The sequence below is a fragment of the Schistosoma mansoni genome, chromosome W (assembly GCF_000237925.1).
Source record: "Schistosoma mansoni strain Puerto Rico chromosome W, complete genome".
NCBI classification, from domain to species: domain Eukaryota; kingdom Metazoa; phylum Platyhelminthes; class Trematoda; order Strigeidida; family Schistosomatidae; genus Schistosoma; species Schistosoma mansoni.
In genome coordinates this window covers 11,614,725-11,629,455 of record NC_031502.1, presented here as the reverse complement: position 1 = coordinate 11,629,455, position 14,731 = coordinate 11,614,725, and the positions used below count along the sequence as shown (strand labels likewise).

General features: G+C 30.7%; 1 protein-coding gene across 1 annotated transcript in view; it reads right to left on the bottom strand.

Moving 5' to 3' along the window:
- Smp_141810 (hypothetical protein) overlaps positions 1-14,005 on the bottom strand; it is a gene marked incomplete at both ends in the record, with an annotated part of 55,978 nt that extends 41,973 nt beyond the window's left edge. The window contains 7 exons of the mRNA XM_018788541.1: positions 1,620-1,720; positions 3,135-3,351; positions 5,130-5,215; positions 9,150-9,311; positions 11,082-11,144; positions 12,148-12,246; positions 14,003-14,005. Of these exons, the coding sequence (XP_018654074.1) occupies positions 1,620-1,720; positions 3,135-3,351; positions 5,130-5,215; positions 9,150-9,311; positions 11,082-11,144; positions 12,148-12,246; positions 14,003-14,005 (731 nt within the window). The remainder of the gene's footprint in view (positions 1-1,619; positions 1,721-3,134; positions 3,352-5,129; positions 5,216-9,149; positions 9,312-11,081; positions 11,145-12,147; positions 12,247-14,002) is intronic.
- Between the last annotated feature and the right edge of the window lie 726 nt (positions 14,006-14,731).

Here is a 14,731-nt window from a genome sequence, read left to right as displayed (position 1 = left end):
AGCCCCTTCTGTATGCAGATGATCTTAAAGTAGTGTATTCATTATCTCCACATGAGCTAAACAATATTCAAGATTGCATCAGAATGGAGCTTAACAAGGTAGCACAGTGGTGCTCAAAATGGCAGTTGGAGCTTAGTGCAGCTAAATGTGGATGTATATGCTTCGGTGATACATCATTCAACTTAGATCTTGCCACAAATAGTGAAGTGGTATCTAGGTTACATACAGTAGTAGACGTAGGACTTGTGTACTCCTACGACTTGTGGTTTACAGAACAGATATTGAAACAGACTTCCAAGTCTCGACGTCTCATGGGTTACATAACTCGAAACCTTTTTAACAATGAATCACGTATTTTGATGTACAAAGTTTGTGTTCGACGACTCCTAGAACACTACACGTTTATTTCTAGTAGTGTGCACATAAATGATAAATTAAGGTTGGAGTCAGTACAGAGACAACTTACACTTCGCATTCTTAGGACATATTGTACGTTGAATTATAATTCCACATGCAATAAACTTGGACTCGACCCTCTATGGGGGAGAAGACTCAAACTAAGTCTAATCTTTTTCTTCAAAATACTTAATAAACTATCCTTTACATCCAACCCAGCAATTCAATATGCAGAAACTTCTCATTACGACATCCGTAACTCTTTGTTATTAGTGAAATAAACCCATTCCAAATCATCTCTCTATATGAATTACTTTACTTGTAAATTTCCCAGACTCCAGAATAATCTACCACAGTCTATCCGTAAGATAAAATCACTCCCATTCTTTGTTTGTTGTAATAATGCTTACTGCTCCTCTGAGAATGCATTAAATGTCCTAGCACCTATGAGTGTATCTTATTCCACAAATGAGATTATAAGAACTTTAAATGTTTAGTCATTCTTATTACTGAATCTACCAGGTAAAACCCATCTACTTGTTTTTACTTTACGTTAACACTGTCCCTAGCAACCTTAACTTATTTGAATAATATCTAACATGAACAGTAAGTATATCACTGAGCCACATGACACATGCATTATGGTAGACCTGACGGATATATTTTGGTAATCAGTGTTTTGTTGTTTCATGCTCTCTGTTTCCATTTTATTTTCTCTCGTTGTAGGTGATTATGATTAATTCGTTTCGAAGCAGGAAATGACCTTAAATACACCGTTCATAAATGAACAGGCTATCCACTTATGAAGAACTAAAAGTTCCCTGCTGACGCATTTCATTGCTGTAATACATGTCATAAATGTACTACCTAAACATTTTTTGAACTAGTAAACTTAAAACAATCTTATGTCCCATGTTTGCTATATATATATAATGTTACTATTTATATCAAATTGTTCATGCCATTAATCTGGCGTAACTTTTGCAATTATTATTTTCTCAAAAGAGAATTCGATTTTTCAAGTGTTTGGAGTGATCCACAAAAGGTTCTAAATGAAGAACCCTTACTTAAACATGTACTTTGAAGTCCTGCTCTCAAAATTGGTTTATTGGATTTAAACAAAATGAACGAGATTTCTGATAAGTAACAGTAGTGATGTAATATATTTTCGATGTAAGACGTCACACTGGCAAAGAAGAAACACATTGTAATTGGTTACTTACTATGCAGAAAATAATTCTGCTATATCTTCTCGAGGCCAAGAATGAATGAATAAATCAAAGAAAACATCGAATGTGAAATTGTCTAGCAAAGTTTCCTCAATCTGATATAGAAAAAGCAACATGGAATTAGAAATTCAGGAGTTTGTTAAGGTAGATAATGACTGAAAATAAAAACTTCAATAGATATTCAAAACGTAAGACAGGTTTTATTTGCTTTAATAAAGAATCTAAACCATGCACTTTACCCTGTACTACACTCAACAAACTTGACAACATCGCCTTTTTTTACTTCCTATTTCGAATACATACTCTGATTATTTTAGACAATTAATGTTTTCTGTATCCGCTATTAATTGCTTATATATAAAATGTAGTTGTACAATGAACTGAGGCTTATTATCAGTATCCATTAAAACCTGCATTTAAGAGATTTCATCTCAACAGTCCCTTCAACTTTAGAGATGTTCTTTTTTTCCACAATCCAGATTCTGAAAAAGATAAGTGCTCAATATTGGTATATATGTCGTGAATCGTTATACGTTTATATAGCTCGAATTTTGTATAACGTATTAATTCACATAGTTTGTAGACACCAAACACTGGAACATTAGCCATAATTTTCATGACAGAATAACATAATACAGGAAATTATGAACTATATCACGAATGTATTTCAAATCTTGTTCAACTGATTGTATACGACAACAGTACAAACTGTCCAATTGTTGAAGCTTTAGGATCGTCCTCTTTGATTATTTTTCAATATAAATTTGGATGAATTCAGATAATAATTTAGGAGAGTTACGTAAGTTTGTTTAATTCATAGATCACCTTCTGTTTCTAACAACCTGCCTCATATACATTGATTGTCATAAGAAAAGTGTGTAGATTTAGAGGAGAGCAAAAATCGACGAATTAGTCGAAATCAGTCTACCAAAGATATCAAATTGTAACCTTTGTAATCAATTACGTTTGAGACTTTTCTCTGAATGCGAGTTTTGAATCTGTTGAACGCGAAACTGATATGCACAGGCTATTTCTGAATAAGTGATAGAAATGTATTTGATTACACATAGCTGAATTAGATCAACAAAGTAAATGAATTCATATTCCCTTACTACAGATGCTTTTCTGTTCTTAATGAAATTCTGCAATACGAAATACCTATAAAATACTTTCATAAGCGACTATATGCAAATCTAATGCTTGCAATTTAAGACTGAGATCAGCAATCACAAGAAGTGTAGTGTGACTTGTAGTGATAATAGATAATAAGGAAATATTTTGGAAACATAACAAAGACTGAAAATATAGATAAAGCTGACCTGTAAAATATATAGGGAGTCAGTAAGTTTGAATTTACTTTACGAAATCTTATTGTTTATTTTCACCAGGCTGAAAGAAAACGTTGATCATTCGAAATACAACAGAAGTTACCTCATATTAGTTCACATGAAACCATATGTTATCATTCACATGTAAAAAGTAAATGAAAACTAGATATAAATGACTTACGTTAGCATTGCTACTACTATGGTCTATATTGACATTGTCTGTATTAATTGGTGAACATTCAGAAAGATAACTTCTGTGACTTGGCAATAAATTTCCTTCTAATCCAAATGCTGCTAGAATACAACAATTTGATATGGTAGACTTTCTATCGTGAATTGGCTGCTGTGTTTTTCTCCATGTCGACAGATTCGAATAAACAATAATTAAATGTGTCCATCTGAGAAACAGTGTTATCACATATAAATAAATAGATATAATCGTTGAAAACAGTATGCACAGTTTAGATTGGATAACTAGAAATATGATGGAAATTATATTCTACAGTTTTTATCTGCTGAACTCAAAATTTTAGTCGATAATGGTTTGGAGAGAAGAGAGGTTGAAAATGAAAACGTACTGTGAAATAATACAAACTTGTACAACATGGAAGAATAATTTAATTTTATTGAGTGGTTGGCTGCTAAATTAGTTCTTTGAATCTACAGTTTTGCATCACAGACTGATTTGCGCTAAACAACCGTTTCTAACTGAGTAGCAATGGATAGATATGTCAGTCTAGTTTTTGGATCGAACTCAATAGCTTAGAGCTCCTCAGGAAGCTCGTAAACTTTTGACATATGAGTCAGAATACAATTATTCACATTTGAAACCCAAATCAACTTGTGATCTGCATAATCATCATTCCCTGATTCCGATCATACCTATCTTATTCTTGACCTGGTTGAAATCTATTAGTCACAGAATTCTACCAGATAATAGAAGAGTTTATTAAAAAAACACTGAAAAATCAAGGTCATTGGACGTTATATATATATGAAAAAAAAATTTATTATTCAGAGTAGTCGATAAAATGCAAGGACTAAATCCTTATAAAATTTGCCAAAAATTTACAATTAGGAGTGAAAATCTTTTATTACCAAAAAGTGACGATAATTATTTATTTTAAGCCTTGGTAATACCTTTTGCTATTGTCAATTATCAATTGTTTTACAAATGTATTAACGAAGCTGGTTATAGGTTAAATCATTTCATATGTTTTAAAAGTAAACTCTATTACAGGTTGATATTATCTGAAGGAGTACGAAAACTAGTTGGGACTAGATGCCCGGTATTTCTCTATTTATACTCTGATCCAGTGCTCTAGATTTATCAGACATTTAATAATGGAGTTATACAACGAGGCTTAAAGATCAAGCTGGCACACTGGCCAGAATTAGATATACAAAGAGCTGTTCGGTTCTCACGGTTTTGAATAGTTTCACAATTGATTTTACTATCTTCACATGAAACTAATCTACACCAACCATTCAACTAAACAAGAAATATTTAAGATGATTTCACGAAAAATGTAGTAAACTAAAATAGTCATTAGTCTACTTAGTCCGGAGCGGTTAAAATAAAAGTACTTCTGTTTGTTTTGATTATCAAACACAAAATTTTTGTTTTTTATCTTAGTATCTAAAAACTAGAATTAATTTTTCGAAGCACAAAATCTACCAGTTTTATTACAGTTTGGAAGCATCAGGTGCATGAATCTAAATCCCAGTGTTAATATTCAAATTGAGGTTCAAACTTAGTATTTATCACTCCAAATGTCAATTAATTATCCACCAGGCTGTTAAATTCGGATAGTCACTAACTCGCTCAAAATGTATGAAGTTCTATACAACTGTTGGAATTTTACTGCTGTTCATATTGAAGACTCGAACTGATCAGTATTTAGTGGCATATTTACATTTTGACTTCATCGCTTCCATATTTCCTTGAGTTACACATTTCAATATAATTGATCACTCGGAATTTTTAATTTTAGTAGTGGGAAAATTTAAGTCTTTGAATAAGATTTCACTTTAGTTGTAATGAATTACTTTGGAGGGCTTTCAGAATTATTACAAATACCTTTCCGTAGACTAGATTACAAGGTATTGTGGTGTGCATGAATTCAGAATCTCTCATGACTGAAATGTTTACTCTGAAATAAATTAGGTAACTTACTGTTTCCATAGCAATTCCAGTGGTGCCAAATCAACACGTGTTGGATAATGAGTAAATACTAGTCTAAGTAGATTATCTTTCCATAACTAGAAACAATATAAAGATAAAGTGTTGTCACTAATACTTGATGACGTGGTTACAATGTTTTCATTATTCCAATTGTAATTAACAAGTGGTCTGAATACAACAGTATTTTTGTTAACTACATTTTGAACATTTTGTTTGATCTGTTATTCAAATGAAGCAACGATTTAAAATTAAAGGGGGATAAAATGGATATTTGAAAAATAAATAAATCGCTATAACTGAAACAAATTCAATGATATCATTGATCGTTTCCCAGTAAAAAGTAGCAGGTTAAACTGGTATTATTGATAACTTATTGAATTGATGAAACAACAATCACCCATGTATACTGTTTAGTGTTTTTATCATATTGTTATCTGTTTGGTTTTCATCATTACATCAGAGAGCGATTGAGGCATGTTAAAAATGTGAACTCCCTATGAGATAAGCGATTCACTGTTTTGCTAACCAATTGTAATTTGAAAATGTCAGAGATACTTGAAAGAAACAGTTTCAAAAAACCTTGGCGCTTGGTGAATATCCCTTTGGCTGAATTCACTTGCTGACTAGACTGGTAGACTAAACGAGAAAACCATTCGGTTTTAACTACTGAAAGATTTATAAATATAATTCTATTTTCACCTAGTAAATTGTTAATTTGCTGACGTCGACAAAACATTTTTTGGGGAGTTTTTCTTTAATAAAAATGAAACAATGGAAATTCTAGCCCATGGCAAGCAGTTCTTATGTATCATATCGAAAATCACAATTTATTGATAATGAAGCTTACTTTGTTCTGCCTAACTCATATGTCGTAAGGGTTTACAGAGAATGCCTTGGTAAATATTCATAAACAGTATTCCAAATAACAGAACTTTGAACCCCAACTAGATGTATGCAATTTAGGAAACACTAGTGGATGATCTGGGTAAGTGGCCATTTATCAGGCAGCTAAATAGCTTTGATAATAAAAATTAAATGGTAAGATAATTGTTCATTTACCACTCTTAATTATACTCTACACCACGTAACCATAAGTCTAAGTCAAACGTAACCTAACAAATATTTTAGACAGATGAAAATGTTATTAAATGTTTTTTCCACGAGAAGGTCTCATATCATTGATTATATTTATGAATACTTACAAGATAGGTTTCAATGTTATGGACGCGATTGAAATAAAACGGTGAACTTTTTTTGAAGAATCTTCATTTGACAACTTATTCATACAATGAGAAGTAATAACTGAATGTAATGTAGTGTCTTACATAAACTCGGCGCCCAAATACTGTGGAACTATTTGCTCTAATTTAGACGAAAGTTCTTATGTAATAGGTTTTTAGTTTTAGTTTTTTTCCGAGATAAATTAGGATATATTTAATTAAACAGAAGTTCAAGCTCATCAAACTATATACAATTGAAGAAACAGTATAAATTATTCTTCCTATTCTCTATTTATTTCAAAAGATGCTAAGAATAACCAATCAGAAAGCAATTCCTTTAGTAATTAATTAACCAATAACTTTTAAATGAATTAATCTTTTCTTTATAAATAAAATGAAATAATCAATTCCAGCTAGTAATTTGATTCATTTTATTCTAATTAATCTAAACTTAATTACAATTTAAATCGGATGAAATTGAAAGTTATAGTAGTAAGTTACACTTAATTGAAAAAACAAACAAGCAAGAACTGTAAACAGTTTAATCTTTTTCTTTTTACTTTATCCTGTGATCTACCTATCAACTCTTTTTTTAAGTCAGCTGCTTCATTAATTCATTATCATTGTTACTAACTCTTTTTTTCATTGGAAAAGAACAAGAGTAAATTGTTCTACCTTCAACTGTATTGATTAACGAAAGCAGAAAAGGGGGGTATTCTAATATTATACAAATAGTGATATATTATTTAATATGTATCCATCTTATATAAACTTCAAAAGTTTACTGACTCATATTGAATGTATTTTGAATTGATGAATACACGAGTTATTAATCTTCTTTATGAGTATTTATTATTTTCCTTAACTGGTCAACGGGAATAAAAAGACAAATCTTTTGTGTCATCAATAAAGATGAAATTTTATCATTATTAACAATACATTAGCTAAACGTTGACTTATGCAGGATATTATGTAGTTCTACCAATACATTGGTTTCATTTCGAACACACAGCATTAACATCAATTGATCATAAACATCTAAATGGCAACAGATGCTGACAATACCATCTATCCTCATAAAACATTTAATTTGACGTGATTACAAAGAAAATAACAGTCGTCTCTTGTTTAAATGTTAATTTATTTGAGTTTCACCAATAGTTTTGTCTTATCCATGGATGAACAAAAGAATCTAATTACACCATTAAGCTCTTTAAAACTATATTAGCGAAAAATCCACTCTTACAACGATGCCATTTATTGACACTTTATCAAAGTATTTATAGTTTTTTCTACACATAATACTCTTTGGTAATATAAATTCATCAGTTTATTTGCTCTTGTTTAATAGGTTATCATGGTTTTAACCTTAAGAGAGGTCAGAGACTACCGGTACAGATTCGCGAAATCAAACAATACAGTGATCCTTAAATTACTAGCTTTCGGTGATGATATCTGTTCATGATTTAAACGATTTCCAACAGTGAACTGTTCATAAAAGTTTGAAATCGTTATCTAATCTGAATACTCTGAGGTATATCAAAAGATGTCTAAGTTTTTATTATGAAAATAACGTTCACGTACTATGTTACGTTACATAATAACTTATTGAGTGCATTCTTACAAATAAAGGAGATCTATAATGTTAGTAAACATCTCGAAATATCATAAAATATGTCATGATGAATTCAATTAATTTTCCTTACCGTATACATAATTATTGCCATGCTGAATTTAACATTACTTCTCATTAGTATAAAAAGTATTTGCTTTAACGAACATTTGATGATATTTTCTGAGGTTTTAGTTAAACATAAATTACTATTTGCCACTGTAGTTTAAAGGATTTCGGAAGCGACCTATAACCACCAATAATATTGTGAAAACTCAAATCGTAATATAAACTTAATTTATTGTCTATCGTTTAATTGAACAAGTTTCAAGACTATGTAATAATTTATTGCTTATATACTAAATTGTTATGAGAGCATTGTACTTATTTTTATGTGAATATTCTCGTTACTACTCTGCAAATATGGTACATACATAATCAAGTTTACGTTAACTCAGCTTATAGGAAATCCAAGTAGCTCATCGTATTTGTTTCAAAATTACTGATGAAATTTCTCTCTTTTTGAAAAATATTGAATCGTTTTTCTGTTTAAACAATTTTATGGGTCACAATGACAGAAACTTCTACCCTGTTCATCTAAATCAACCAAGCTATTATTACTGTGACAAATGAATAATTTCATTAAGTTAACTACTGGTGAAACTATACATGATACCTAAATATGTACTTTACCATGGAGACATTTATGCGTAGACATACTTGTTAAAATGTATCCGGCTACTGATTATTAGCTACTTAAGTGATCAATAAAACTTAAATCGGTCACTTGATAGTAAGTGAGTAAATTGCCTGAATTCACTGGTAGAAATAAATGTTAGTGTACAAATTATCGCATTGTCTTAAAAATTGGGTGTTTGTTTCGAGAACGAAGTTTATGATTTCAGTTGAACACTCGATTGTACTTCTTTTATTCATAACCATAGATATTAAGCAGACAGGAATAAAAGAACATTTGATCTGTTTCTTTATATTTGTGCTAATTGGCTTTAGATAATTGGTGTTTTGTCATTAACAACGTAGGACCTAGAATATACGTGGATCTATCCAATTTACTACAACATATTAACATACAGATAGCTTTTATAAAACTTCTTTGAAGATAATCCTTAATAATATATGCTCAAGTTTTTCTTTGTCAAAGAAATAATATTCACTTACTTTTAAAGTCTCAGGATTGTCTTTGACTAATAAAAATACAATACTGGAATGGTCATATATCCCCTTTTGCAATTTTCCGTAGGCCATAGTTGCTCTAGATTCAAAAAGCCCTTCTGAAGAAACCTGAAGACGTATGAAACTAGTTTCCATTGATTCAAATAGCTGTCAAGGTATTGTAAAATCAAAAGTTAGTTTTAAATAATAGGCTCTGATAAAATAAATATTCTTTACAACAAATAAGTACATTTCACTTTATATTCATTTCGGAAGTGTCGGTCTACTAAGCATATTTTGTTGCACGAATAAATCAATCAAAGCGATTAACAAACAATTAACAGTTTATGGCAACACAATTTCACACTGAGGTAGGATGTATTTCATTCCTGATGTGATGTTACAGATTATGATAGTGAATCAAATCACGGTGAGGATTAAATGTAATGGAGGTTACACCTTGAAGAGATGAGCTTTTAAAGGCCACGATATATATTTATTTGACTCGATGTAATGTGTTATGGAAGATATTTACAAAATACCATCATAAGTAGCATAGTGTGTACATATATTAAATTGCCTTAAAATTAATTGGTATAATATCCACAAGTTGTACGATAATTCACAGTTTTACATGCATACTTTTAAAATATTACCGAAGCCGTAATAACTCGGTAGTTTTTAAAATAGTAGCTTCTGATATGGAAGATAAAATGTGGAATTTCGGACCGAACTTGCATGCAATCAAATCACTTTGTAATCTGAACTGTTTCTCAGGAAACGTTTTCGAGTTGCATTAAACTTTGTATTGTAGCGATATTCATCGGGCTACATTCAGCACTTATGTATTTCATTAAAATCCTTACTGAAACGGTGTTTCAAAGTTATTAAGCTCGCATAAAGTTGATATGTATCCAAATGAAAAATCAGCTAGATGTGGAATTTCCACTCATACGTACTCAACAACCGCTTCATTATCTTAATATAAATAAGGTACTACTCACTATATATTGCTAAATTTACCTAGTTGTTTTTAACAAGTCAGGTAATAAATTTTCCTGAAGCTCATGATAAAATTGTCTGCTGTTTTCGTACAAGAACTAGTGGAGTCACTTGGTATTGTTTGCTTGTATCTTCCCAATGATGTTTAGGACTGCAACTGATCAGTCTCTTACTAGAATATGTAAATCCTGTGCGGATTGCCTCAGTATTGCCTTTAGTCACAAGCATTATGAGCAAAGATGGACGGTGTCTAAGGGTAAAATCTTGGACGCGCGTTTCGTCCTATTGGGAACTCGTCAGCCGAATGTGCCTGCATTTCGAAGTCCCGGAGTGAACACCAACTCTGAGATGCAGGTACATCTAGATGACGAGTCCCAAAAAGGACGAAACGCGCGTCCTGGATTTCACTGCTAGATACCATCCACTTTTAAGAACTAATGAAATTTATATTATCGTGTAAAAATTTGGTCAGAATATTATTTCCTCATAAGTACTACTTTGAAAAACAATTTCATGCCATAACAAGTTCAATGAGTATATCACCCGTGCGATTACGTTTTGGTCTAATGTTTCGCTGAATAAATATTGATAGTATAGACTTTGAACTCACAAGTTTGGTTGAAGTTCAATATATATCTCTCCTAGAAATGATTAAATTCAGTTGTTTCAGAGATACAAGTTTTTTTTTAACCTCTTTAGGAGCTAGCACCACGTCATTTTACATACTATTATCAAAATGAGTAAATTTACTTCGCTGCCATACTCCTAATTTTAACAGATAAATAACAAATGACGAGGTTCATCGTCCTTGTATTGCTTTATTATACTCTCTTGAAAGACTTTGCTTTATGTTACGTAATACCTGAATTTAGCTCAGTTATTGCTAAGCAGTTGCCTTACAACAAATGAAATGTAAGATGTCATTGTATTACTTACATCATCACTATCTGTGCACATTTCAATATCTTCAATATACATGAGATCCACTGTGGTAACAACCTAAATGAAAGAACGAAATAAATCAAGAGTTAGAAATGGCAACATATCGGGTTAATCTTTATGTTAACAGATTTCAGGATTTAATTTGAAAGCCGATATATCTAAAGAGGCGTTGTTCTATTTCATGAGCTCGGTATATTCAGTAGGTGGATTTTACAGTGCATTATTCTAACAGATCTTATATTACGTTAAACATAAAATTCCTTTGATGAAACCTTAGGAGAAATGAAATTCTGGGAACTTACTTTCAGGATAAACTCAACATATTCACTAAGTGCATCTGTTTGAATACTTTGATAAATAATCCAAACAGACTCAACTATTCTCAAAGCGGTGTCAGTCAACGTCGTAAAACCATACAGTTTTCACAAACTCTCATCTCAAAACTACGTTTCAGCTTGGTGAATAATAGCATATTAGGAAAGATATCTTCATTTTTGGTATCATTTCACCTTTACGGATGGAAAAGCTCTAGAAAATAACCTTTTGAATAATACTGGTGATAATGCTGCAATATAAGCACATTTGACCAAGAAAGTTGCACTAATAAACACCATACACATTAATACTGTGGAGGTATTTGATCTGAACTTATTGTGATTTGAATTTTTAACTAGTGATTCACGGATAATTGTAGAAGTTGACTGAAATGCAAATATATTAAGTCAATAATTTTTAACTTGTTAACCGATTATCTAAAATGGAATCATTATTCAAAGGATCCATTAAAGATAATAATTCAGTTATTTTTTGACTTAATTTTTTTCTTAACCACATCTACTTCATCATTGGTTGATAGAGAACATAACATTCACAAGGCCATTTCAGAAGTCACTCAAGTATGAAACTATAGTATTATATATATATATATATATATATATATATATATATATATGTATAATCATAACAAAATACTTGAATCCCAATCTAATTAAATTTGATTATAGATAACAATTTTTGATGAATTTGGAAAAAACAAAAAAATAAGAAAACGACCACCTACTTTTTGTTCTATTGAATTCCAATAGATGAAAAATCCCCACAAATCAATTTGTACGAAAACTTTATTCCATGTCATTTGTTTGGAGGGATTTTCTGTTTCCTATATTGATCATATAATTAATGGATTGTAATTAATAAAGCATTATATAAAAAACCTAAGAATGTAATGCGTTTGAGGGTCTTTGTAAATTCTACTCATCGTACATGTGAAACTCAAACAAAAAATTAAAAATCTGTTCAGTTTCATTGTCATTTATTTTGAGATATCGAAATAGCTAGATATTTTACAAATACCACTAGGTTCTTTCCATTCTTAAAATGACTCTAAGCTTCTTTGCAAAGATTCAGGTTATACATTGATTGTAACGCATTTGAATTGTCGTTACTAGTATCTACTTTTATTTAAAAGCTTCGACGTTTGGAGGATAAGTCCAACCTATCGACCAAATCTGACATCTCATGGGAGATTCAACAGTGAATTTACATTATAAATCAAGTAGCGCCTCCTTTCAAGTAAAGACAAGTCGAAAAACCATCAGAAATAAGTGATATTAGAAGAGATTCAGTTGTTATAATAGAGATTAACAGTCATTGTCATTGTAAATATGAATCGGTCGTGTAGATTATTACAAATGTCTCTTACGCTCACGTGTTCGAAGATACTTTTTTAATCTGCAACAAGTTTGTATTTTTAAAGTCCCTAAAATCAACGCTTGGTGGCTATGATAGGCGTGAATTCGACTTTTTCACAAGAATTTTAAATAATGTACAGTGTAGAAAAACAACAAAAATGAATTGCATTCATTATTTGAAAACTCCAGTGAGGTCATAATTCATCTAGTTAAGCAAATGCTGTCTTTATTCTACAATATTACTTCTTAAAGATTCTGAATAATCGACAGAATGTTCTGATAATTGAAAGAGTTCAGGAGACCCCATTAATATGACGTCCTTGGAATTATCATTATGTTGGCGCATTACATGGTGAAGTAAACGACAGTCACTGGTTTTTTTCTTATTTTCAGCATATGTATATCTACGATTCCCGGATATCTTTTTACATGTCCAACAAATAATAAAAAAACTGTATGGTATAAGCGATTTCCACTTATGATAGACAAAGATATATCACTCAATGGTTTATTCTGACTGAGAGAATATTGGTTGTCAAGTGTTTTATAGGTTTGCTAAACAACTTTTTCATTTAGCAATACAGAACAACGGAGAAGTTATTGAGAGAGAATAAAGATAAAACATTCTCAAGAGAAAAATCCAGTCGGAAGTCTTATGTGATTTCATAACGACTTGATTACAAACCACTTAATTTAACAGGTTCATACATGCTTCTCTAGTCATATTATTAGCTGTTGTTACGTAACCTTAGTACAATTGGCAAAACTATATAATATTGTTAAACCAACCAACATTCAGATAGTAACGTTTATTTTTGTGCAAAATGTGAAAACGGAATGGCAGCTGTTATTTGCCTCATGAAGCTTCATGTAGAAGAACGCATAAATCCCATAAGAATTTTAAGGAAGAATCATATGACATGGAAGAAAATGACATTGTGTGGAGTGAGAACTGTATCAAACCTTTATTTCTAAGCCAGATTCTATTCAAAATCCAAGCCGATTGGAATTGTTTATTTTTTATTCGTTTGGACATAAGTGTATTTACTATTTTTGAGCTAATAAAGAACCATAATATACTGATCTATTCCAAAATAAATCAGTTCCTCAAATGAAACTATGTTTTAGATCTACAAATTTATCTAAATTTTTTAATCGATTGGACTATGAAAATGATTATCACAGTGAACTAATGTAAAGACATCTATATGTGATAAAAATTACCATTCTCTGTTTCAATAATTCAGTCACAGTTCTATCCCCCTAAATGACTTTAAAAGTTCGAAAGAAAAAATGTATTTCAGCATCATATATATATATATATATATATATATATATACCGTCTATAGCAATCATTTAATAAATTTTGTTTTTCTTAGCTAAATAAACCTCCACTTCGATCAGTTAATTTTTCTAAATTTCACAATATTAAATTGGGCACGATATTGACGAGATTTAAAGTGTGTAGATTAATTCATTATTTAAAACAAAATATATGGTTACATTGAATAAATAGAATGACTTTAACAAGTCAACAACAAACTGTTATCGTCAGTTAAACATCTGTTTCATGGAGAAATCATTTTTCTTCTAATGAGCCTATCATTAAAGGATTATTTTTTAGAAATGATTTCTTTCATTTCTGTCTAACGTACAGCTTTCATAGTTATTCAGCATTGTTTTTTATTCTATTTAAGCTAATATAAGCTTGTTGATCAGTAATAGACCGATTAAATAGTTGTCAGAAATAAAACGTTACCGGCGTTATTTTAGTTTTATTTTCATTGTGTTTGAGAAAGAATAAGATGAAGAGAAAGAGAGCAAATTGTTATTGCTGATGCTTCAGTCGCTTCGTTTTTTCTTTCTTCTAGTTTGATTCTTCCTTGTTTACAGTGATTTCGTAAAAATGTTTAAAAATCGATTTCCTTGAATATATATATATATAGTTTTTAT